At 34.0% G+C, this 22,459-nt stretch overlaps 3 protein-coding genes across 3 annotated transcripts; 1 reads left to right on the top strand and 2 right to left on the bottom strand.

Annotated features, from left to right (window-relative positions):
- The first annotated feature begins 5,743 nt into the window (after positions 1-5,743).
- LOC110796128 (protein IQ-DOMAIN 17) lies at positions 5,744-8,964 on the top strand. Its single transcript, XM_022001162.2, has 5 exons — positions 5,744-6,188; positions 6,258-6,530; positions 7,104-7,346; positions 7,427-7,567; positions 8,159-8,964. Exons 1-5 carry the CDS (start codon positions 6,051-6,053, stop codon positions 8,819-8,821), a joined length of 1,458 nt encoding a protein of 485 aa, XP_021856854.2. The 5' UTR covers positions 5,744-6,050; the 3' UTR covers positions 8,822-8,964.
- A 1,086-nt stretch (positions 8,965-10,050) lies between these two features.
- On the bottom strand, positions 10,051-13,308 carry LOC110794846 (growth-regulating factor 2). The gene is made up of 4 exons (XM_021999814.2): positions 12,661-13,308; positions 12,398-12,565; positions 11,958-12,315; positions 10,051-10,811 (listed from the first exon to the last, which is right to left on the bottom strand). Exons 1-4 carry the CDS (start codon positions 12,923-12,925, stop codon positions 10,241-10,243), a joined length of 1,362 nt encoding a protein of 453 aa, XP_021855506.2. The 5' UTR covers positions 12,926-13,308; the 3' UTR covers positions 10,051-10,240.
- A 7,579-nt stretch (positions 13,309-20,887) lies between these two features.
- On the bottom strand, positions 20,888-22,459 carry LOC110794853 (protein BRANCHLESS TRICHOME). The gene has a single exon (XM_021999820.2). It carries the CDS (start codon positions 22,059-22,061, stop codon positions 21,075-21,077), a length of 987 nt encoding a protein of 328 aa, XP_021855512.2. The 5' UTR covers positions 22,062-22,459; the 3' UTR covers positions 20,888-21,074.

The following is a 22,459-nucleotide window of genomic DNA, read 5'->3' as shown; positions in this document are numbered from 1 at the left end:
GATAAGGCTTAAAGGTCGCATGTTGCGACCTTTATCATTTTCGAAAAAAATTACTATAAGAGATGACCTATACTTTTTTCTACAAAGAAATTGAAGTTTCAACCTTGTAAGGGTCTTAGTCTTGTTTGTTTTATGATGGGCTAGATGTAAAAGGCCCAACAATCCAACACCTCCCCACTAAAAACTTAAAAGCTATGTATTGAATAGTACTACTACTCGCACTTAGTTGGGCTACCGCTTCCTAACGTGTGTGTGAATGTGTGCTTGTGTGAGTTCATCCTAGATTCCTAGTGGTGAACTGGTGATTGCCTGATTGGTGAATATAGTCACAATTTACGTTTCTTTATGAGAAACAATTTTATGTAAAGGTTTTTTTTTTTCCAGTTAACAATAAGGGCAATATAAATATAGGAAGTTGAATAAGAGATATATTATACCCAATTTACTAGTATTAATCACTAAACTAAAACCTCTTTAAGAACTAAATATGTATGGTAGTTATGACCTTTTCGGATTATTGGGTTATAAATAGCCGAAAATATTAAGCAATGATAAGAGAATTAATTTGTAAGAATAACTCCAACAGTTATTGTAATACCCTAAGATTTCCTAACTTTAAGTTTCGGAACGAAACTTTTTTTTAAGGGGGATAGATTGTAATACCCCAATATTTTATAATGTTATAAAATATGTTTTATATTCAAAATATAATTATTTCGTTTTAATTAGTACACATTATATTTTCGTAAAGTTTAAAACCTTATTTTACTGGTTTTGGGACTCTATTATATGAGTATCTATAAATACCATAAACCCTAATATTATTTTCCTAGAAAAACTATCGTGCAGCCTGAGTTTTATTTTCTTTTTCTTTCGTTAACTATGAAAGATCACTGTTTGTTAAATCAATTTTTAATTTAGTCCTCTTATTATTTTGATACTAATCATCATTCTCATCAATACGTCCTTATCTATTGTTGCATTATTATTTTCATTGCTATCGTTATTTTGATCAAAGTGTTGGTCATCCGAGTGAATTTATGCGCAAGTCTACGGCTGTCAACGCTTTTACTCTAATCCCGATGTCCGAGTATTTTGTTTGGGAAGGTAATCACACTTAGTCCCTTCTAATTGTTCGTGTATATTATTAGTAGTAATTACGCATACTTAATCTCCTTAAATTATTCGTATATATTAATTATTAGTTTTAATCACACGCGCTTAATCTCTCGGAGTAATATGATGCATTGCCTATTATTTTGTGATTACATGTTTGCACTTTCGGTTTTATATATAGTGCTATATTGTATTACTTGAATAGTGTATAATAACTGTTTGTTTGATTAATTAATTGTGCGTATATCGTTGTTTAATTAAGGTACTTAAATTGTTTTGGTTGTTTCTAAAAGTCAAAGTAATGAGATTTGGAGGAATTATGTTAGGAGTAGTAGTATTCATATCAAGGATTAGTAGTGCAATTATTATCGGAGTAGATTATGTTATATTCTTGAGATTTAGAATTATAAGTTTATGATTGGTATTAGTTGTACGAATGAGTTTGGTTATTTTAGACAGAGCTAAGTTATATCGTAATATAGTATTTTGGGATCTCGTGCCAGTATTGGAAAGTATAGATTATTGACTCATAATGGGTACCGATTATATTGACCGTATTGTGAGATCAAGATTGAGAATGATTATTATATTTTTGGTTTGAGGCTCAATGTTATAGAACTTAGTCCTTGGCATGTTGGTAAGGAGATGATAACCATTAGTAGAGGAGCAAGATACAATCTTTATTTTTCTTAATATCCCCAAAAGTGGGATTTGGTCCAAAAGTGGCCTTGACTCAGAGAGTCTTTCTAGTAGCTATTGAGAGTTTCAAGTTTTTATACTTGTTGGCTTATTTATTCAAATTACCCATGTCCAAGGCTAAGTATAAAGCAAAGAGCAACCATGGCACCTATCGGTTTAAGTAACTTTACTAGAGGAAGGATCATATCAATATATTTGAGGTTCATATGAAGAGAAGATTTATAGTTTCCATAGTGTATAGAGTTAGTACGTTTTATCTTTAGGATCGTACTTGAAATGTAGTTTCATACTACATTGTTTACATGTGACTTTATTATTCTATATTAGTATGTTTATGTTTGTAACATGTGATTACTCAGCTTTTTGCTGACGTGTGTGTTTATTTACTATGTGTGTTTGCGGCCATGTCTTTTTCTTATGGTGGCCCTGCGACGATCCTTTTGGAATTTGTCCTCTATGGTGAGCAGTCAAGATGACTGGAGCAGAATGATCGTGAAGGATTGCAGTTAGAAGTTAAAGGAGCTCAAGTGTTACCGTTTAGTATTTGTAAATAGATCACCTAGTAATTGAGTTGTAATAGTTTGAGTTTTGTAAGCCTTAGCATTTGACGTTGTGGTCAAGTGTGGCGGTGATACCTCCAATTTAGGTGTAAGCTTCTGCAATGTTATTATAAAGTCTTTTATATTCTTATTTATTTATAGTTAGTAAGTTGGGGGTGTTACAGTTATAGATTGGGAGTTGCTTGCAATTTGGTAAAGCTAATTTGCACGTTTGGAGTGATTTTGATTAATTTGTTTTGGCAAGCTAATTTGCTTCGGAAATAACAAACTATTGTACGTGATATGACTATGTGAGTTAAAATGCTTTTGAGCTTACGCGAAGCTTTCAGATAATTGTAATACATTTATATAGCAAGTTGGTTTGGAAATTAGCTTGTCATTTGAATATAAACTAGCTAGAAATTAAATTAGGTTAAAATCTTAAGTGGCATGACAAATCAATTTGACAATTAACTTAACACCAAATTTGCTCTAAGAATACTTCCAAAAAAAAAAAAAAATTGCTCTAAGAAAAGTAATACTCGTATAATGCTCATGCTATTGCTAATTCAACCTTTGTAGATTTTCATTACCTATTAGCAGCGGTGATTAATGTTATAACGCATGCAAAGAAAGAATAAATAACGTATTAAACGGAGAGAATTTAACGTGGTTCACTAACAATGTGTTAGCTACGTCCACAAGCAGAGGGGGAGAAAATTTTATTGTCTTGAGGATTACAGGCATTATCTAACAATTAACATGGACATTAATTAATTAGGATGATACTTTGTTAGTAAAATTACACTTAAATAAATATTAGCCCACTAAATTAGTTGCATTTACCACTTAGTAACAATTTGGGATTCATAATTATAAAAGTTGTAATAAGGATAATCAAACAAATAATATGCTTAAGGGTATGCTTAAATATGAGGGGAAGTGAAGCCTTGTCTGAGACAAGAGACAAAGGTCCCAACCACAAGGTTACGCTATATATTGGAAGTTATTATGATGAATTTAGAAACATTAAAGTTAATTTTATGCGTTCAGATCCCGCACTCTAATCATATAATCACACACTACAAATTAATTATGAACCTCATCTTATCATCGATTGGATTAAACTACAAAAGTGTCATTAATTTAATGAGAGTTGTTTAAATTAAAACATTATGATTAGGCAGATACCAAAATTAATAAATAAAATGTGGAGTACTCCACTGCATGACAGTTTGACTAGTCTAACGGCAAATATTGGCAGAGAGTTCTCTACTATCCATAAACAAGTTCCCCATCAACAACCAAGAAATACCACTGTTCGAGGTCTCTATACTCTCACCACCCTATAATTTAATTCAAAATGTGGATTACTTAATTTTTACTTGAAGTTATTACTAAATGTACTTCCTTCTAAAATAGTTGCGCCATTTTTAGTTTTTACACTAATCATTTACTCTAATTTTATTATCTTTTACTCCCCTTGGTTGTCCGTTTTTAAATACGTAGTACTTGTAACAATTTGATTTTTAACCAAACTTTTTTTACTAATATATAAAAATCAAGTGTTATTCTATAATAGGTTGTTCAATTAGTCTTAATGCACATATTTCAAACATCATTTTTTAAGTTTTTACTATGTAATACTCCCTCCATCCCTTTTTATTCTTTACGCTTTCCGTTTTTAGTGTCCCGCTTTAATCTTTACATAGAAACTTTTCTTTTATATTGTATCATAAATACCCATAATATTCTGCAAAAAGTGTGCAAGTGATTATTTTAATTAATTAAAATCATTTGAACACTAAACATTTCTCACTTTCCCATTGAGACATTAAATCTCTCACACTTTTCCAATGTCATATTTTGGATAAAAGTTCAAATATTATCAAAAAATGTAATTTGTATTGTTTAAATAAGAAACATATATTGTTAAATCCCGTGCATGATACCAAACGTAAAGAATAAAAAAGGACGGAGAGAAATATATAATTACAGTCAATCTAGTGTCTTGACAAGTGTGTTAGTCAAACTGTTGTAAATATTCAGAAACAGATGAAGTATACTATATGAAGTATTTCACAAGGTAAAATATAACCAAATTCATCTCAACATATACTTTCAAGATAATTTTATTGTAAACTAATATTATTTATTTACACGAATCTAACAAGATCACACATTTACAGTAAGATTTCATGATCTACATATTTAAGATTTGACCAAATAAAATTAAAATAAGTAACAAATAAAAAGAAACGGAGATAATAATATTTTAGGGGTGGAGAAAGTATAATATACGGGTATGATAAATTGGAGTAATATGACAATTATAAGGAGTATTTGGGGTTGTAGTGAGTAGCAGATTTCATCTGTTTGGTTGTTTATACGGTTGTACATCCCAATAGCAGATAAGCCAACCAACACTAACTTCTCCCTCCCCTTCTTCTCTCGTCATTCATCTGTCTGTACGTTTCCACGTGATTCCCATTAATATTTTCACATATCACATGGGATTCTTATGCATTTCTCACCCCTTCCCAACTAAACTAAATACACTCTCGGACTCTCCCCCTTGGGTCACTCTTTTAGGTCAATGTCCGATTTCGCTTTACTCTTGAGAAAAGACTGTCCTAATTATCTATTATATGATACAATTGTTCTAGTGAAATTGATCTTAAAGCTACATTTCACAAAAGATTATTTTAATATGCCTGGTGTTTATGGCTTTGAGTAAAGATTATGGCGCAACCAGAATATAGAATGAGAGTAAAGTTGAAAGTCTAGCGACGTATGTATACTTATTACTCGTATTAGAAGTTGGAACATAGGTAAACACACGTTTTAAGAGAGACCCATGTAATGAAAAACGAGCTAGTCAAGGACTCATTATCGAATAAAGTTAACGTTGCAACTAATTTGAAATTTTCTGAAAAGGAAAGTATTGCATCTAATATGAAATGAAAGAAAATAAAAAGCTAACCATTATTGTTCAATAATTTATAGTCGTATTTTACTCATTTACTCGTATATGATTAAACTTCACAATGAAGTTTTTGACTAATAAGTTGTGTAACGGCCTCGTGCTTTCATCTCCAACTTCTAGACGTGGAAATAGGGTAACTTAATTGAATCTTGATACATCCACTGTAAAATCACAATTTTATTTGCGTTACTGACTAAGAGATGCGCCAAAATTAATTTCCGTTGAGCTAAAATAAGTTTCCTAAAGGATAAGTAATTCGATTCGTGATACATCCACTATAAAAGCACAATCTTATTTACTTTGATGAATAAGAGGTGTGCCAAAATCAATTTCAGCTGAGCTAAAATTAGTTTCCGATAGAATACTTATTTCGATTCGAGGAAAAGGGTGTAGATAGTGCATGTCTTAAAGTATCTTCCATCCCTATTCCCCAACAACACTAAACGTTCCCCAATATTTGCTTTTTTTTTCAGTGGGCTTATGTGCTTACTTATTTTCCCCTCCATCCCTAACACTTATGTTCCCCAAAATCAAGGTACTCCAAAATTTAAGTGTCACTGACATCACTCTATCTTAGGAGTTAGTACTATAATACCATCATGCAATCACACCACTGCCGCAATACTTCTACATTCACTTTATAAATTACTCTGTAGATTGTATCCCCTGTAATTAAACTGGTTTAGCAGCATAAGTTTTATGCAAGTTCAATGGGGAAATTAGCAGCCGGTACATCCTGGCTTACCGCGGTGAAAAAGGTTTTCCGATCTCCAACCAAAGCGTCCCCGAAGAAAGACTGTAAGAGAAAAGAAGAGTGTACAAGAGAAGAAGATGATGAAGAAGAAAAGGTGATCATTTTTTAAACATATTTTCTGAATTTCTCAGCTGCTAATTAATATCTGATTTTCTGTCCACAGAAAACGGATAAAAGAAGATGGATTTTCAGGAAACTTACAAGTCATACTCAACAATATGAAACTCATGTAACTAATAATGAAAAGAAAGAAGACTCGAGTTCTATCAACCAGCACAGACGAGCAGTAGCAGCAGCAGAAGTTCATACAGCAGTAGCTAAATCAGGTGTTGTAACTGCTAAAGTAGCTGTTAGAGTTCAGGAAATAATACCTGCATATTTGGCTAGAGAATACTATGCTGCTTTGATTATTCAGACATCTTTCAGAGGCTACCTAGTAAGTAACACAATCATTTATCTTTTCTATTCATTTATATAACATGTCAATAGATTAAAACACCCCTGCATTTTTAGGAATACAAATGCCTTCAGAAATTAGTTTTGCAGCTTAGTCTGCTGTTCTTTGCTTCAATTTCTGTGTTGTACAGTTATACTACAGGGATATGTAAAAGTTATGTAAAAGTTAAAAAAATTGACACTGTAAATATTAAAAACTGAGACGAATCTAATAAGATCCTACATGATTATATTTTATCTTACATATAAGCCACCAAATAGAGTCAAACCAAAGCTTGTGAGTAGTGTCAAAGTTAAAATGTTCCAACTATTAGTGAACGGAGGAAGTATCAAGCCTGATTTTCCCTTTTACATGAAAAATCTTGTACTGTAATTCTTTTTAAACTTGTTTTGATATGTTCTTTTCACCTGATACTTACAAAACTAATACCGAGTGACTGTTTTATCTATTAAACCTAATCTTTTACTGATTTACAAGTGTTCTGTTGATACTTTTCAAGCTGTTCATTTTCCCATTTACTTCAACCTCCTGATACCAATTTCCATGATGAAGGCAAAGCGAGCTTTGCGTGCACTCAAGGGGATCGTAAAGCTGCAGGCATTGGTGCGAGGCCATAACATACGAAAACAAGCAAAGACAACATTGAAATGCATGCAAGCTCTTATCCGTGTGCAAGCTAAACTCCGTGATCAAGCTTTATCAAAAGTGTCACATGGTCTTACCAGAAAGTCTATGTATGCTGAAAGCAACAACTTATGGGACAAATACAAAGACATCCATCAAAGAAAGCCACTGGTAAGATATTCAAAGCTTATCTTACCTTCTTAATTAACGACTTCTGACTAATTAGGGGGTTAATACATTGTGGTTTACAGTCTGGAGATGAGAATAACACTGAAGATGATCAATGCAAAAGCCATTCATACACAATTGAGGATATTGAAGCCATATTTCAAAGCAAAAAGGAAGCATCTTTATGCCGTGAACAAGCCCTTGCCTTTGCATTGTCTCAACAGGTTCGTTGTCTCTCTTTTTTTCATGCTATGTTCTTTTCTCCTTTGCATTGTCCTAACACAATTAAAACTTTGTTCTCTTCACCTTATTCTTATTGCTTATTAGACTAGAACAGAAAAACCAAACCAAACCAAACCAGACCAGACCAGAAAAAACAAAAATCACTCACGTAAACATTTACACCAGACCAGACCAGACCAGAAACTAAAAAATCAGACCAGATCAAGTGGAGAGAACAAGGTCTAAATTCAATTCATGACAACAAAATGTTTAGACATGTTTCATTAAGTTGAAAAGAACAAAACATTAGAGGTTCTTTTTGCTTTAATTGTTCATTTGGGTTAGTGTGTTGAAATTAAAAACATAAGAGAAAAGAAGGGAAAGAATGTAGCAAAATTATATTACTACTTGATTCAATCCTATTAATTAAGTTACATGAAAAACCTAGAGTTATAAACACACTAACTTGCTAGAATGTGGAATAATCCACTAACCCATTACTGCCACTAATAATATTCATGTTCCTATACACTAATTTGAAGCAATAAATCCAACATAGTGATCTCAGTTTGATGCTTCTTTTCCATGTCAAGATACGAAGATTGGACCGGAAAATATGTCAGATTGATCAGAAAGATCGGGAAAGTAAGGACAACGACGAGTGGCTGAGTCAATGGTTAGATTCAAAGGAGTACACTGAGAATCAGACCAGACCAACAACACACAAACTAGAAACCATAAAGAATATTAACATGGACTCATTACAGTCTCACCTCAGCACACCAACCAGTTTTCAACGATCACAGCAGCAAAGAAGACATAGCCTGCATGTTCAATCAGCAAGCCCACGATGCAGTAAAGGGTATAAAAGTCACTCTGCAGCAAACACCCCTACACTACGCTCAAACAACACAACACCAAACTACATGGCAGCCACAAAATCAGCAAAGGCCAAAGCTCGAACACAGTCTACACCAAGGCAGAGACACTCTACATCAGATAGAGAAGTTCGAGGTGGATCGGTTAAGAAACGACTGTCATACCCGGTTCCTGAGATGCAATATCCAGGGAGTGTTTACAGTACTGATTACAGTTGTTTTAGTCAGAATTTGAGAAGTCCTAGCTTTAGAAGTGTTCAGGAAGGAATGTACTGTCGTGTTGAAAGAGCGACTACATGTTCTTCCTACACTGATGTTACTACAGGAGAAGTTTCCCCGGGTTCAACTAGGAGTCATCTTAGAAGGTGGTTAAGTTGAGGGAAAGGGGATTATCATATCATATCATGTGTTTGGTTGATTTGTGTTGTTAAGTAGGATTAAGATTCAGCATTGATGAGTATGGTTATGTTTTGCTGTAGAAAATTAATTTTTTAAAGTCTAATGCTAATTAGAGCACCACAGCTTCTCCTGTTCTGTCATTTTGTTTAACTAATTTTTCTTCCCAAACTACAGAAAGCAATATGATGGTGCACAGTTCCATCATATCATTACAGACTGATAGTGTTTGCAATAGAGTAGTTTAAGTAGTTTTGACTCTTTTTTAGTATACTTGCTTTAAAAAGAGTACTATGCTAAATAATGGCTGTGGGCCAACCTGGCCCGTACACGAAGTCGTGGGGTGAGCCTAGGCTATATATATTTATTTATTTATGAAAAAGCATGACAAGGCACGGCATGACCTCAATCCGACACAATAAAGCAAGCTAAATTCAGTAAATTCAGGCTTAAGCCCGGCACGTGGTTTTTGGGTCGTGTTTTGAATTTTTTGGCCAACCTGACAGATTACAAACGCTCAACCCAAAATCCGGTCCGGCCCACAGCCATCACCACGAGTACGGAGTACCGCCCTCTCAATCCTCTAACCAACTAAGTCTGCATCCACAACTAACCTTCAATGAAACCAACTATTTGGCTTTCTTAGCCAAGCAAAATAATATTAGCAATTTTTCAATTTATAATTTTATACCCTATCCTAAATATAGGTATGTCACTTCTAAGTTCTAACCTTTTGTTTTGGAGTTCCATGTTCAATTTTACAATTCAACCTTGTAAGCCCATTTGGTTTTTTTTTTTCACTATGGTTGCAAACAACCGAAATTCGTACAATTTCAGATGAATCCAAAAAATGTGGATTTTTCAATAAAATTCATAATATTTGAATGATTATTTAACATAGCAATTCAAAAAAATGTGTTATATTGGATAATTTTATTTTTATTTTAAAAAAATTCTTATTCAAAATTCACAATCGACTTGAAACCTATAGTCAATGATGTGGTGAACAGTAAGTCTCAGCATAGACAGACATAGGCAACAGAAAGGAAATTAGGCCAAAACAGTGAAAGTGACACATCCATCTGCTATACAGAATCTCCCACTGTCTAGTCTAATAACCATCCTGCTGCTTCTTTTCTACTGATAAAAAAGCTGAACAGCAAACAGCATGCAGAGAAATACTGTAAAGAAGAACAAGGAAAACAAAAATATAAACAAACAACAAACAACCTTCTAAAAATACTTAAAAAGTGCATTTGTATCTAGTACGGAATAGTATTATCCAAAAGAGTTGGGATTGCATCAACCTACAAAGAATTAACAGATTGATTGCTGAATCAGTGGGATGTGCAACAAAAAGGCAAAACATTGCATCATAATCTTAAGATTTTAAGTGGACACTTATAATGTGGTACTAGAACTTGTGCTATGTCCATGAGGTGACACCAATTCGTCCGAATGACTCGACATTAACCCGTTCCCTGACCCGGATATCCCGAGGCACAACGCCTCTGCTAACGGCCCACCGGGTGCTGTTGGCGAACCAATCCATGAATTCATCCAGTTAAATGGATGATGAGAGGATGATGATGAAGATCTGACTTCAGCATTGTCTTTGGTGTTGTTATTATCATCAGAGTTATGGTGATGATGATGATCATGGTCAATACCGGGTGACATCGACAACGTTAAGGGTAAGTTGTTGTCAATGGAAGAAGGATTAGTAGTTGTAGCATCTTTGGGATCAACATGATCACTTAATGACCAAGCATCAATAAAAGGCCGAGGAAGGAGGCAGCTTTGGTGTTGTTGGTGGTGGTGGTCTTCCAAAACATGTGTTCTTGTTGTCTCATCCCCACCACCACCACCACCACCACCTCCTCCTCCTCCTATTTGTTGTGGGTACAAACAAGCAGTAGCAGTAACAGCAGTAGGTGCAGCAACTTCCTTCTTAGTGAACCAGTCTGGGTACCTAATTTTGTTTTTTGAAAAAGTCAATTTTTTTTGTATTGAAAAGGGCAAGTTTATAGTCAAAACACTCAAAAACAAATCCCATTTTAAACCCCCTCCACAAATGTGAAAAGAAAACATCATCCCCCACCATCACCAAACATCATTTACTCATGAAAATACAAATTTACATTAAGACCCACCACAAAAACAGAAACACACTCCCCAAATAAGTAAATATTTACTCTCCTCCTTAATTAATTCCCATTTCCCTATATAAATGGATAAAATTGATGACCCCATGGCCATGTTACTACAACTGTTTATTTCATCTCAAATATTCATGTCGGATCCTCAAATACTTAATTGTCTCATTTAAGGCAATATAATACGAGAATGTCAATGTAAAAAGTGGTTTGTGTCCAAAATATAATAGCAAATGACTTGTATTGGTGCTAATTAATATTGTATTGGTACTAAATCAGTGTGTTATTGGTATACCAAATTATCAATACGTTACTAATTAGTACTGTACCAATAAAAGTCGTATTATTAGTACTTACATATTATATGTTGGTACATTAAAGAGGTTATATTGGAGGACTTGTATTCAATTTGATCAAAAACTAGTCGTTTAAAACCCCTCAAAAACCTCTACTTCACAATAATGGCAACACTTTCAAATATCCCATACTTCCTCCATTTTTTTATTATTGCATCATTTTCCTTTTTCGGAAGTTGCATATTAATTGCACCATTTCCTTTTTTAGTAAGTTTACCTACATGAAATGATATTTTTATCCTTACAACTTGTACTTAATCACATGAGTATTTTTATCAATCTCTCACCTTTTACCACCTTTCTTAATTCTTGTGCCCAATGTAGATGGTGCAATAATGAAAAATGGAGGAAGTATTTTTTATCACGTAAGACACGTTGGTGTAACGCTTGGACACTTACCTGTATCTGACACAAGTAACACAAACCCGAGTTCGAATAACATAATTGGAAATTACCATTAATTGAATGAATTAAACGAACTTTAACCACACCAAACCAACAATAATAAAACAAATTTCAGAAAATTTAAGAAAACAACAGGACTAATGAAGAAAAACAGAGCAAAACAAAACAAAAAAACAGAGGACAAAATAAAAATAAAATTACCTGGCAAAAGGGTTGAATTGAGAAGGAGTATGAGAAGGCAAGTCAAAGGAGTGAGAAGATGGTTTAGGAATCGTGTAAGGGGAGAAGAGAACAGGGTTACAAGATGAAGAAACAGATGGTGTTGTAGAACCAGTAAGTGTTGATGAAGATGATAATAATGGTGATTCCACAGGCTTTCTTGAACGAGAAGGACGGCCTTTGTGAGAATGTCTTTCACAGTATTTCTGTTCAGGTGCTACATCTCTTGAACATCTCCATTTCTTCCCATCTGTTCTTCTACACCTCCATGGCTCTGGATCTCCTCCTCCACCTCGCCCCCCCGCCGCGTACCGTAATTCCAACCCTGTTTTTCTCCCCACTACAAAATTCAACATAATTCACAGTCAAATTAACTGAACAAAAGAGTGATTAATTGAGTAATCGAGTAATTGAGTAATTACCAGAGGAGGAAGATGAGTTTGTGATTGCAGAGGTTGGGTATTTAGACAGAGGGATTAGGAGTTCAGGTGGTACAGGGACAGAAGCCATCATGTATTTGAATATGATTGTTTGTCTCTCTAATTCTTGCCTTTGGTTTGCTGTAAATGCAACTCTTCCTCCTCCATTTCCTACCAAAATTCAAACCCAATTTCAAAATTAGAAAGAAAAAAAAACCCAATTTAATTAGTTCAATATAATTAACTGAATATTAAAGAAGAATTACCAAATCGAGAAGCGAGGGAGAAGCCAGAAATTGTAGGACTAGGGCTCCTACTATTATTTTCAGGATGATTTTGTGGTTGACGATTATGAAGCCATGAAAGTGCAGACTGCTGCTGCTGCGGTTGTTGCGGTTGTTGTTGTTGTTGTTGTTGTTGTTGCTGCCATGGAATTTTTAAGCCTAACCCAACATCACAGTAGTCTAAATTATTAACATCAGGTTTGTCGAATTCCCAGTTTCCATAGCCAGTTCTATTCCCAGTAGACATCTTTTTTAACAGAAAAAAATCCAAAAGAATGATTACTTTCTCTTTTTCTGAACAGCAAAAAGAAAAAAAAAAGTTGCAGGAAGAGCAGCAGATAATTTAATAAAAATTTGAAGTTCTTCAGACAGAGGTTTGTTTGTTGTTTATAGAGTGAGGAGAGAGGGGTTGAAGGAAGCGGTGGCCGCCAAAGTTAGCGATTCAGGTAATACTTTGTGATTTTTTAAAGTATAAAAATTGGAATTGAGAAGGGGGTTTGTAAATTAGTGTTGTAATGAAGATGATGAAGGTGTGTGTTTAATTGTTTATGCTTCCTAAGCTTCCAACATTCATCCAAGTGCTGTGGAAAATGACAAAATTAGTACTAAACGCTACACTGCGTGAGTACTGAGTGAGTGACCAGAGACCTCTACTACTCTACTGTCATTATCCTTACTATACACCTCGCTATTTGGATTTTTGGATTTGGTTTTTTTTTTTTTTTTTAATTTTTAAATATGCATTCGGATATGTCAAATGTTTAAACTTTAAAGTAACTTGAATTTGGTCACATTCTCGATTTTGTCTCTACACATGTACGGAGTAGGTAGTGGTAGACGAGTTGTTTGGATTAGTTTCAATGTAATCAGAATTGTGTAAAGACTAAAGACAAACGAATGTTTGCTTAAATTTTTAGGCAGTTTGTGTATATTATGGTTAATATTTATTACAGAGTAACTCGTTAATATAAATTTTATCAATACGGATCATATCAAAGTTCAAGCACTCTTTTTGTCATTAGGTTCAAATCAGAATATAAATTATTATTTTTATTGTACGAAGTGCTTCAATTTTTTATCGAGCAATTTGATTTAGTTGGAATCCAACATTACTTTACTTGTATTTTGCTTATATAAAGATTTCTAGGATTTTTCTAATTTTTTCCCTCTACTTTACATAGAATTATTATGTTTCTATCAATCCATCGTTCACTAGAAGCTTTTAGCTATTTTAAAAATAAATGTGTGAGGTGTGAGGGGTATGAACCAATACCCCTCATCGGAAATTGTCCTGTTTAATTATCAACGTTGTTGTAACTTGTAAACCTTTATAGATACAAAAGGTCTTGCGCGCACAAGGTGTACAATAAATTTATTGTACACCAAGATAACTTTTACCACTTTTTTCGTAACTTTAACCTAGTTTTGATTAACTTTTATATTAGTAAAAAAAAAAGTTGATAGAAATGTTTAAATGATTAATTTTATACATTATTAGTGATTTTGAAGAAATAAGTTTTAATAAAATGAAACAATTAATCACTTAAAAATAGATAACTTTTACATATATAAGCTTAACTTTAAGCATTTTGAGTTAACTTTTACTTCGGTGTACAATATTTATTGTACACCCATTGTAAATAAGAATTTGTGTTATAGATATTGTATTGTTGCTCGTCTTAAGCTTTTTATACTCAATAAGGTCTACCAAAGTAGATAAATTCACATTGTCGGTCCCGCTTGTGCCTGATGTGCACACACAAGCTCCCGACAGACCCTCGACTTTCACTCTTGTCGCTAATAGATAAGATTATAAGAGTGTCGGTTTTGGATCAAGTACCCGCTCGTGCCCCACACGCCTTAAAATAACTTTTCGCGCAAGGTTGCGTTATTACTTTTCATAAATAAAGAGCGCGCCACACGATTGGATGTCAAAATACTCAAATCGTGACACAAAGGGATTGGGCGGATAAGGGCGGAAGAAGGATTTTGAAGTTTATGAATCAGCAAACTATCTAAAATCAAACAGCACACAAAATCTGATTTTAAAGTCTAGTATCGTGAGTTCGTGACCGTATGGCTCCACCAGTGTTGTCCTCGGACGTTTTATAAACAAAAAAAATGTAGTTAGATACTTAGATGGAGTCAAAATTGGGCACCTCATAAGCCGCTTAGAGCATCAATTGTAGCTTACTCTTAGCCCCCTCTTAAGGAGAGAGAATGTCTAAGAGTTAGCTCTTAAAAAAATTAAGGTAACTCTTAGCTAACTCTTATTTAGAGGTTGATTGAGACATCCTCTAAATAAGAGGTAGCTCTTAGAAATAAGAGGGGGTATGAGGTGTATTTTATGTATGCTTTTCACTTATATTTCTTTAAAAAAAAACATGTGAAATTGTATGTAAGAGTTAGTGTATAAGAGGTGGCCTATTTCTTGGGTATTTGGTAGATAACTCTTAATAAGAGATGGTGATGATGTGGAGGAGGAGAGAGATTAAGAGTGAGTAAATAAGAGTTAGCCTTATAATTGATGCTCTTAATCCCGTTGGGATAATTTAATCATTTTCCTACTTCTTGAGAAGTTATTACACGTATTCCCAGGGTATCAAATAGTAACATATTGTTCTTATTGGTTAGCTAATTTCTAATTAGCTTGTCATGCCACATAATATTTTAAGTTATTTCCCTTTCTAGCTAGTTAGTATCATACTGGTTAGCTACTAGCTTGATATTTAATGTAATTATATTTGTCAATCAATATTTTAATTTAATTTAATTTAATGTTATTTCATTGGACAACAATTTTCAAGCAAATTAGCTTAAATAAGCTAATTCGCTTGGCCAAGCTAATTTATCATTCCAACTTAAATGGTCAAGCTAGTAGCTTAGAATTTCTGAAAATTACAAACAAGTCCCTAGCTACAACCATTGGAGATGCTTCAAGCAACCCTACATGGGATTAAAATTTAAATCTAAAATATCAAATAGTATTTGAAATTGCAATTTTAAACCAATCGCAGCTCAGGATTTCATACCATGAGGATACATGTGGCATTTTCCTACATTTTGCCTTCTCTTATCTCGAGGAAGTATAAATCAATATCTGATATGTATTTCAAGATACATATCACCCCACTAAACGACAAAATAAGGATAAGACAAATGCTAATGAATAAAATCAATTTTTTTTTGAAAATGACATCCGTTTTTGGAAAATGGCATTGGTTTTTGAAAAATGGCATATGTTCTTTGAAAAATGACAAATGCTTTCATTTTTTTCTTATCTATATTTTGTCATTTAGTGAAGTGATATGTATATTGAAATAAATATCAGATATTAACCTATCCGCCGTCATCTCATCTCATCTCGTTATGGAGTGAAGTATCACACTTTTACTATGTTGCTCTTGATATTTTTCCACCAAAAGACAAAACCCCTTTTATTTTGTTTTATTTCCCTCGACAATACAAGTACTATTTGGTATTTGTAAGTAATTTGTAACGTGTTTGCTTACATCCTTTGACGCTCAATGTTTTTAGCGTGCTTACATTTATTTGTATTTGGACAATTTATTTGGTACTAATTCTACTATTTTCCTTTAATTAATCAAAGTGATTTCATTATATTATGCCTACACATACCCCAACATAGGCTTAGGATAACTAATGTGCAATTTTTTTTTATTTTTTTTTTTAAAAATAGATACCCTTGAAAGTTTTATAAAAATACATCAGATACCCTTTTACTTTTAAAAATTCAATAGATATCCCTAAAATTTTATAAAATTCATGAGGGCGCCTCATACATTTTTTAAATACCTCAGTAATTCAAGAGGAATTTTATTATTACCTCTGAAGCAATAAAAGCTTTGGTAATAGTAATAAAGCACTACGTAATTACGTATTACGGAGTATTATTATAAATTAATCTACCACTAACCATCTCCTATGCTCCTAGAGTCCTAGTTGGACCGTAGGCAATGCACAAACATGTGCCCAAGAAGCCTTAATAAACTCCATTAGGGACCAGCTAATATTTATTTATCATAATACATGAAACATTTCTTTTTGTTATGTGTTAAATCATGTTTATTTGGACTTTAGTATCTCTAAATGCTTATAAGTAAAAATTATAAAAAATTTGATATTTGAAACCCTCGCATTGATACCAAATTAATATTTCAATTGACTATGTTTTTTATTTATATAATGATAAAAGAAAGATTGTCAAAGTTGATTGATAAATACTTAAATAGTGCTCAATAAAATAATACATATATTGCGAAACAGATATAGCATATTAGTGACACTATCAATTTCATTTTCACCCCATCGATGTGAAGTGACAACAGGTTTATTATGATATGTTAGTTGTTACATAGTACTTGTTAGTAAACCTAACTTAATCACATCTTAATTGATCTGCATTTTAAAAAAGTGTAGCCTAGGCTACAACATGCCAACATGGTAGTGTGGTACATTTGACATTGAAATGTGGTATTGGACTACGAGGTTGTTTTTTTGCATATCAGATATGTGTGGAAGACAAAAAAAGTACCATTCATGTTAAAAAAAAGTACAATTCTGTAAAAAAAAAAAGTACCATTTTTATTTAAAAAAGTTCCATTTAATTTCTTTTTTGTCATTTTTTTTATTTTGTCTTTTGTTCTGATATGTATTTGCCCATACATATCTGATATGCGCTTATTGGACTAATGGCAAACCTATAATTCTTGATTGATTTTGTCCAAACTGTGATAGTATGACAATTTTTTATCATATGATCTAATAAATATTTTTCGAATAGGCATATTTATGTGACCATAAGTAATGACCCGTGATTCGCATCCTTGTGCCGTGCCAACAATAGCCTGTGCCTGGCCACATCGGCTCGTACCACCGTGGCTAGCCATCTCTTATACATGGTGGAGGTGGTTCTACACTTCTACATTGAACTAGCACTAGTAGGAAAGACGAGCAGTAAAAATAAGGAAGGTGAAATAGGGAGTACTCCGTAGTAAAATTAGATGGGTCTTGACTTTGAATTAAGTGGGTGGAGTAAAACTGTAAAAGCATTGAAGTCTGACAAAAGAGACAGTAATAAAAAGGTCAGCCTCAGCCATGAAAAGCAAAGACTAAAAAAATAGCAAGTCACATCTCACTGCCATTGACTAAACGGTCACCGTCAAATAGCATCGTCAGTCGTCACCTCTGTCACCAGTAGAATCACGCCGTTAAGCTAATAGTGTTATGCAGTAGCATCCTAGCTTTACTATTTTAGACATCAGTAGGATTTATCAGTCTTGTTCCTGTGTATCCACAAATGCCCGTTTTAATTTCTCCTTGATTAACCCAACATTCTTACGGAGAACTTAAACCCGTTCTTTGGATTGGATATTTTATCCGTCTCAATTTAATCGTTGTATTAAATATTTTACGGTATTTTCATTTTTTAATCAAAAATTACTGTATACAATAACGCAAGTTGCTCCCCCTCCGTCAGTCCTCCATTTCTTTCTTACAAACCCTAGCCTCCTATAGAAAGGACTTCCATCGATTTTTATGGGTGAAAAGTCACAATCTTTGTTATCTTGTTGGTTTATTCCTTTAATTTTGTTTGTCTTTATGTTATATTAATGTTTCCTCCTTGTGCGATACATTCTTCTCTCTTGACAGATAAGGCTTTTCTTTTCCTTCGATTAAATTTTTTCTTAGGTAATTTTGTAGATCTATGTGTATTAGAGGAAACTATTACTGGTTGAAGATCAAGAACGTCAAGGATAAGATTTCAATTGTTAACATCATGCATGAAAGATGTTGAATCATCGAAAGTCGATTATGGTTGGAATATATGTCGTATAGCGATTTATCATAATCGGAATATATGTCGTATAGCGATTTATTAATGATAATTTTCCTATTTCCTTCAAAAAAAAATATTCACGGTGTTTTAAGAGATAAGTAGATATTGGCTTATCTGTTACAGGGTACGTGTTAATGGAAAAGTAGTTGTGGTGGTGGCCTGGTGGGAGATAGTGATGAAATATTTTACTCGAATGAGAAAATAAGCGAAACCCTAACTTTTGATAGTGAAAGAGATAGGCGTTCATTCTATAAAAAAGTATGACAATTAAATTAGAAGGGGCGAAAAAAAGAAAGTGAGACGATTAAATTGGAACGGGGATAACATACGAATAGAACTTGGAGTACTCCCTTCATCTCTAAATATTTGACCCGTTACATTATTTTGGATTAAACTTCAAAAAATTTGAAAGTAAATGCCCACCAATCTATTGGAAAAAAAAAAATATATAGTCATGTGATAACTTGTTACATTCGATTCAGTGTATAATTTGATCTATCAAATGAAAAGTTAATATCTTAACATCTTATACAACCATTAGATATGATCTTTATTGCACGTAAATATATAATTTGGAACATTCAAGAGTATAATGTACACCAAACTTTTTAGTTTTTTATATAATCAATACCACAAACTATATGATATTTAAACTAGTACATCTCCCAGATACCAAACACTAGTTAGGTGATTTAATGAGGATCTCAAACAAATAAATTGAAGCAGTGATTATGAGAGTAATCCTTCTCATTCGCTACTTTGGGCCCGTTATAAACTTTATATCTAACTATCTAAGTATTCTGCTTCCCCGTTTTCACGTACAGGATTTTCTAGGTGGATCATGTTTCTTTTGGCCCAATTTCTTGTTGTCCCAACTTCTATGATCCCACATTCCCACCCAGGTACGGGGTACCCCACCCGGGTATATCTAAATATCTATTTCCTTTTATGGCCCAACTTTTTCTATTCCGATTCCCATTAACAAGTTGCACAGTTTGTAATTTTAGCATTTGTTTTTCCTTTTTTTTTACAAAGAGGGAAAACAACAAAGAAAACCAACAAAATAAAAGCGATAAGAAAGCATCTCTCACCGACGAGCACGAACATCTTAAATCGTGAGTTGGGCCGGTGACAGACCGAGAAACCTTGTGTCACCACCACCAGACCAATGCAGATAGAGTGTCACACTCTGAGTGTTTTGACATCGAATCGTGCGATGCGGTATTGTCTATAGGTTTCAAGTGCACAAGCCTTGTGCGGAAAGTGAATATCAAGTAAAGATGGCAGTGGGCCGGGCCGAAGCCCGACCCGACACGGCGCAAAAAAAGCCCGAGCCGATTTGACCACGAAAAAAGCCCGGTCCGACATGAAGTCATGGGCCGTGGGCCTGGCCTAAGCCTTAATTTTTTGGAAAAAGTACGACAAGGCACGACACGACTCAACCCTGCACGACAAAGCACGCTAAATTTAATAAAACTAGTCTTATGGACGACGGGCCGGGCCTTATTTTGAAAATTTTGGCCCAGTCCGACACAACATGGGCCTGTCATGCACGACTCGTGGGCTCGGCCCGAAGCCCGACCCGGTCGGCCCACAACCATGTTTAATATCAAGGCTTGGGGCACGAGAGGGTTCTTGATTCGAAAGGAGCGTTCTTGCCTATTGGCGACAAGAGCGAGGGTCGAGGGGAGATCGGGGCGCTTAAGTGCATACAATAATAGGCACAAGCGGGACCAAAAACGGGATTGTATATGTTTTATGGAGAATTTTTTGAGTCCTGAAAAAATTAAAAACAAGCAACATCACAATATCTTCAAAGTCTAACAACAACGAGTTATAGGTCCACATACTTACTTTGAATTAGCTTTAAACTTCCAATAAAAGTTGAATTGCCAAATCATAATAATTTTATCTAAAACCTAAGTAGAAAATTATTAGAAAGATCCTACAAAACAATAGATAAACAAAATACAAGTAAATAAATGTTGGATTCTAACACAGAAGATGTTGTAACACCCTGCCTCATTGGACGAAGCAAGCCACACTATCAGTCATCACTCATCACAAAAGGTAATCTTCTTGGTGCAGTAAGATTTTACATCTGTACTGTGCATACAAAGAGACAACAACATTCAATCATAATATGAAACCAAGTCAAAATGTCAGTTGCCAAATAGATTCAATCATATGTTCACATAATCTTATTAAAAAAATTCATATGAACATAATACTATACTCTTGAAAATCTCCTTTCTTGGATCTACAACAACATTTACCAGACACTCTGAAAGTCTGAAGTCTGAAGTCTGAAGCCACCCTACTTTTCAGAAAATTTGTCAACTCTGTGAATTTCAACTCCAAAAACCCAATCTTTAAAAAGGGCAAAACTTACCACATTTTATATACTCCATCACTTTATTACTCCCATAACAAAATTACATTGATAAATAATACATTATCCTCAAAATCATCAAAAGAATTAAAAAGAAAAAGACTGATTTCAAATCATCTTTTTTCTTTAACTATGCCCATGAATTTAACTGAGAATAAGATGATCATGGTGATGAGAATATGGAAGAGAACACTTATGCTTGAACAATACTCTAAGCTGTGCTTTCTGACATTCCACCTTATTATTATAATAACTAGAATGACAATTAGCAGTAGTATTAACATTAATCCCATTATTTCTCGCCTTAATCGCTCTCTGAAACTCCACAAATCCTTTAATCCCTTGCTTAATATGCGGATTCTCAGCTTCCGGTGACACTGCCGCCTTTCTCTGTACACTACCATTCTTAACTTTTCTAGCAAAAGAAGAGGCCGAGGTTGAAGATGATGATGCCGAGTTTTTCTGTTGTTGCAGTAAAAACTGTTTCAGAAACTCCTGATGGTAAAACAAATGAGCATCAGCAAGCTTCATCTGTACTCTTTCTTCTCTTAAAACTTCAGCCATTCTCAACATTCTTCTCTCTTCATCCATCTCAATCTTCATCTTCTCTATTTCCTCCTTCAACCTGGATACCTCTTTTGTTAACTCTTCGCATACACACGGTTTATCTATCTTGTTTCCGGGTACACCTTGATGAAGATCAACAAGCTCTTTAGTTAGCTTCTTGTTCAAACTTTCCATCTTCTTCCTCAGTTTCCTCTCCTTGTCCAACTCTGCCTTGAGTTCTGCAACAACATTACTATTCATCCTGAAATCTAATGGATGATGAAGGTACTTAGCAGTAGTACTGTACTTCCTCTGAAGTTGCTTGTGTTTGAGTTTCAGAGGATTACTACTATTACTATCATTGTTATAATGATTACTACTATAATTAGTAATGGTATTAGTAGGAGTGAAAAAGGGATTTTGGTAAAGCTTCCAGCTAATTGGACAGGTGGAGTTGATGATGATAGATTGTTGATCTTGATTTTGATTTCCATCTTGATTTTGAGACATGATCTGATAATGATGATGAATATGATTTCTGGGTAGATCAACTGGGCTGGCACTCGTGCTATGCATCATCACCATCAAATAATATCAATTTTTGTAATTAATCCAGCATTAAATTATCTGCTTTTTAAAATTTCTGGGTAAGAAAAAACTGGATTTTGTGGTTGGGTTTTAAATATTTATCAGAAAAAGATGGACCCTTATCACATTGAAGAGCATTTGTAGTGTATTGAGGAATAAGGAAGCAAAGCATGAACTAGTTTTGTACAAGTAGGGACATGACTTAACTGTAAACAGCAAGGAATTTAAGAAGGTGGGTGTTTTTTCTAAATTAAAAATAAAATGAAAAGAGAAAAAAATGAAGAAAAAAGGGAAGAAAATAAGGTCACATGGGTAGTGTGTGTATATGAATATCTCTTTTTGCTTTGATAAGCTAGGTGAAGGTGAAGGTGAGTGGAGTGGTGTATTATGTGTGG

This window comes from Spinacia oleracea, chromosome 6 (assembly GCF_020520425.1).
Source record: "Spinacia oleracea cultivar Varoflay chromosome 6, BTI_SOV_V1, whole genome shotgun sequence".
In the NCBI taxonomy this organism is placed as follows: domain Eukaryota; kingdom Viridiplantae; phylum Streptophyta; class Magnoliopsida; order Caryophyllales; family Amaranthaceae; genus Spinacia; species Spinacia oleracea.
Note: the sequence above shows the minus strand (reverse complement) of the source record. Positions and strands in the feature narration are given on the sequence as shown.

Bases quoted from the DNA above. Each gene is read 5' to 3' on its own strand.
- LOC110796128 (XM_022001162.2), top strand. From the start codon at position 6,051: ATGGGGAAATTAGCAGCCGGTACATCCTGGCTTACCGCGGTGAAAAAG. The intron at 6,531-7,103 runs GTAAGTAACACA...TCCATGATGAAG, and splicing joins CATCTTTCAGAGGCTACCTA to GCAAAGCGAGCTTTGCGTGC. The intron at 7,347-7,426 runs GTAAGATATTCA...TGTGGTTTACAG, and splicing joins TCCATCAAAGAAAGCCACTG to TCTGGAGATGAGAATAACAC.
- LOC110794853 (XM_021999820.2), bottom strand. From the start codon at position 22,061: ATGGTGATGATGCATAGCACGAGTGCCAGCCCAGTTGATCTACCCAGA.
- LOC110794846 (XM_021999814.2), bottom strand. From the start codon at position 12,925: ATGTCTACTGGGAATAGAACTGGCTATGGAAACTGGGAATTCGACAAA. The intron at 12,566-12,660 runs GTAATTCTTCTT...GAATTTTGGTAG, and splicing joins CTCCCTCGCTTCTCGATTTG to GAAATGGAGGAGGAAGAGTT. The intron at 10,812-11,957 runs GTAATTTTATTT...AAACAAAATTAG, and splicing joins CAATTCAACCCTTTTGCCAG to GTACCCAGACTGGTTCACTA.